The following is a 2,829-nucleotide window of genomic DNA, read 5'->3' as shown; positions in this document are numbered from 1 at the left end:
GCTCTCAGATCCAGAGCCACGGCCCTCACCTGAACACACACACACACACACACAGATATCAGGGGCGTCTCAAACTGCGCATGTGTGTGTGTGTGCGTGTGTGTTTGAACACACCTGTGTGAGTGTGTGTGGAGTTCTTCATGTGCTCATGCACCTGCAGCTCCACACGCACAGACTGCAAGAGCTGCTGGGTGTCAAACAACTGCTGCCTCTGATGACTGTTCTCACACTGCAATCTGAAACACACACACACACACACACACACACACACACACACACATCAGTGCATGCACAAAATAACTTTTTATGTTGTCCCCACTGGTTGCATGTAAAACTATCATTCGTGCAACTGTGTTCGATGTCAGATTTTTTTAGATGGTTTATTTTATTTGAATCAGTCAAACCAAATTACAAATGAGTCTGAATTAAACAGATTTGAATTTGTCAGACAACCAACTCCCTCACTGGATGAGCGCAAACAATTACTACACTAAAAATTGAATCACTTACTGAATCAGTCACAATGAATCGGACAGAGTGCTTACTGCATTAATCACTGAGTCACTTAGTTAATGCAGTAATCATTCTGACTGATTCAGTATTGAATCACTCTAAAAATGAAATCAGACTTAAAACTGGCTTTTAGCAGTTGAAAAATGCTGTGAACTAAAATGTTTGTAAGATTTAAAACCATTCAAATATTAACTGGTTGATCCTAGTTAAAGACACTCATTTGTAGATGTAAATGAAGATGTAGGAAACACTGATGTGCAACAACTGAAAAATTCAGGGACGACATAATGAGTGTGTGTGTGTGTCCGTAACATGAAACTCATTAGCCAATTACACATTTACCTCCTGGATTACAAATAATTGCAATAATTAAAACATTACACAGTCCCTCTGAGAATGACATATGATACACACATTACATGATACCAAACCACTGTATCTGCTGCTGATCTCTTTTATAAAGAGAAACAATTTCCAGTGGATGGATGTCCCGTATGTATTACCTATACAGGTTGTCCTGTAGTTGTGTTCTTTCCTGTTTCAGTGTTTCACACTCTTTTCTGCTCAGCTCTAGTTTAGCAGTTCGTCTGGCCAAAGTCTCCCTCAGGCGGTCGTTCTCCTTCTGTTTATCTGTTTAAAACACACACATCTGTGACAACAGCTGACAGATCACATCCAGAAGCAGTTTTAACAGTTTAGAGACTATGCTACCTCGTACTCCCTGGTTGAGCTGCTCTTTGAGTGTGTGGTTTTGGGCGAGGAGGAAGTGGAGTTCACTGCTGATGTGAGCCTGCTCCTCAGAACCAGCGATGAAGATGTTAGTGGCTGCTGATCAGATACACACACACACATTTTAAGTGATTAGAAGATTTGAGGAGCGTCGTGAGCAACTTCAAACATGAAATGAATGTGTATGCTTTGTGTGTTCACCTGAGTCTTTTTCAGCTTCCTGTAATTTTCTTTCTAACTGTTCTCGGAGTCTCTCATTGGTTCTGATCGTCTCTTCAAGACGCTGACGCAATGCTCGGATCTCCTGAAGGTGTTCTGCTAACAGATCTAAGAGGGAGTGAGAACAAATGTGGATGAAGCTAATTCTGCATCTATTTACATTCTATAACGTTAAAGCTCTCGGACTCTACCTGAGTTGATGGTCTTGCTCGCTGATGTGTTCTGCTGCTCCGACTGTTTGTCTTTGGCCTTTTTCTGTGGGTTGTGCTTCAGGACAGATCGAGTGAGGTCCAGTTCACTACGAAGTGTAGCGTTCAGTTCCTCGCTGCTTCTCAGCTGCTCCTGCAGACGGCCATTCTCCCGCTGTAGCATTCCGACACTCCCCTCTTCACCATCGACCACGCCCCCTTCAACAGCCACGCCCCCAGATCCCAGCCCCGTATCTGAAAACGCATCGCCATTGGTTGCCATCAGCCCTGCAAGAAACGACAAGAAAGACTTGTTTACAAGTGTGTACAAGAATAACTGGTGAATTTTGAGTACAAAAACATGCTATTAGCATTTCAGCAATTTTGAGTATGTCTCCTTTGCCATCATTCAATTGTATTATATTAAGTATGAGGTATATTAGACACACCAGCATTGAACAGTTTAGGGTCTCTTCTGCTCACCAAGGCTGCATTTATTTAAATACAGTAAAAACAGCAATATTGTGAAATATTATTACAATATAACAGTTCTATTTGAATACATTTCAAAATGTAATGTAATTTATTACTGTGATGCTAAGCTGAATTTTCAGCATCATGATCCTTGAGAAATATACACTACAAATAAATTTTTATGTAAGATAATGAAAACAATATTTGTCTTTATAATAACATGCACAGATGAACCAAGCGCAATAAGGGGACACTTATTAATAAGGTAAACTGTTAATTTGACCCACTTTATTTTTCCTGTAAGAGCAGGTGCGGCCATTTGTAAATTGAATGTGTCTGGCTTCCGGTCTCATCCACCTAGCTATTTTTAGCTGTACAAAACAGCTCGTTTTGCTGCTTGATACTGCAAACTGGTGTGTCTTACTAGGCCTGGGCGATAAAACGGTATCGATATTTATCGACGGTACACCCTCTTCGATAACGATAGAAAAAATTTTCAATATAGCGCACGATATAGGCATGTGCTATGAGTGACGCAGATCGCACACACAAACACGAACACATGCTGAATTGAGTGCTGTGCCTGCCTGTGATGAAGAGATTGTGAATACATTTTTTTTTATATTAGTCGAATTTAAATTAAACATTTGCATTTGAATGCAAAAATAGTACAATCAAATGTTAGGTGTGCCTCTGGGAGCGTCAT

General features: G+C 40.6%; 1 protein-coding gene across 1 annotated transcript in view; it reads right to left on the bottom strand.

Annotated features, from left to right (window-relative positions):
- Positions 1–2,829, bottom strand: part of LOC107675737 (CDK5 regulatory subunit-associated protein 2-like) — a 49,611-nt gene that overhangs the window by 6,921 nt on the left and 39,861 nt on the right. The window contains exons 38-43 of the mRNA XM_016470150.1: positions 1,653–1,940; positions 1,444–1,569; positions 1,225–1,341; positions 1,017–1,143; positions 115–236; positions 1–29 (exon numbers count right to left, since the gene is read on the bottom strand). Of these exons, the coding sequence (XP_016325636.1) occupies positions 1–29; positions 115–236; positions 1,017–1,143; positions 1,225–1,341; positions 1,444–1,569; positions 1,653–1,940 (809 nt within the window). The remainder of the gene's footprint in view (positions 30–114; positions 237–1,016; positions 1,144–1,224; positions 1,342–1,443; positions 1,570–1,652; positions 1,941–2,829) is intronic.

The sequence above is a fragment of the Sinocyclocheilus anshuiensis genome, unplaced genomic scaffold, assembly GCF_001515605.1.
Source record: "Sinocyclocheilus anshuiensis isolate Anshui unplaced genomic scaffold, SAMN03320099.WGS_v1.1 scaffold708, whole genome shotgun sequence".
Lineage (NCBI taxonomy): Eukaryota > Metazoa > Chordata > Actinopteri > Cypriniformes > Cyprinidae > Sinocyclocheilus > Sinocyclocheilus anshuiensis.
The sequence above is the reverse complement of the archived record's forward strand: the minus strand, read 5'-3'. Positions and strand labels throughout refer to the sequence as shown.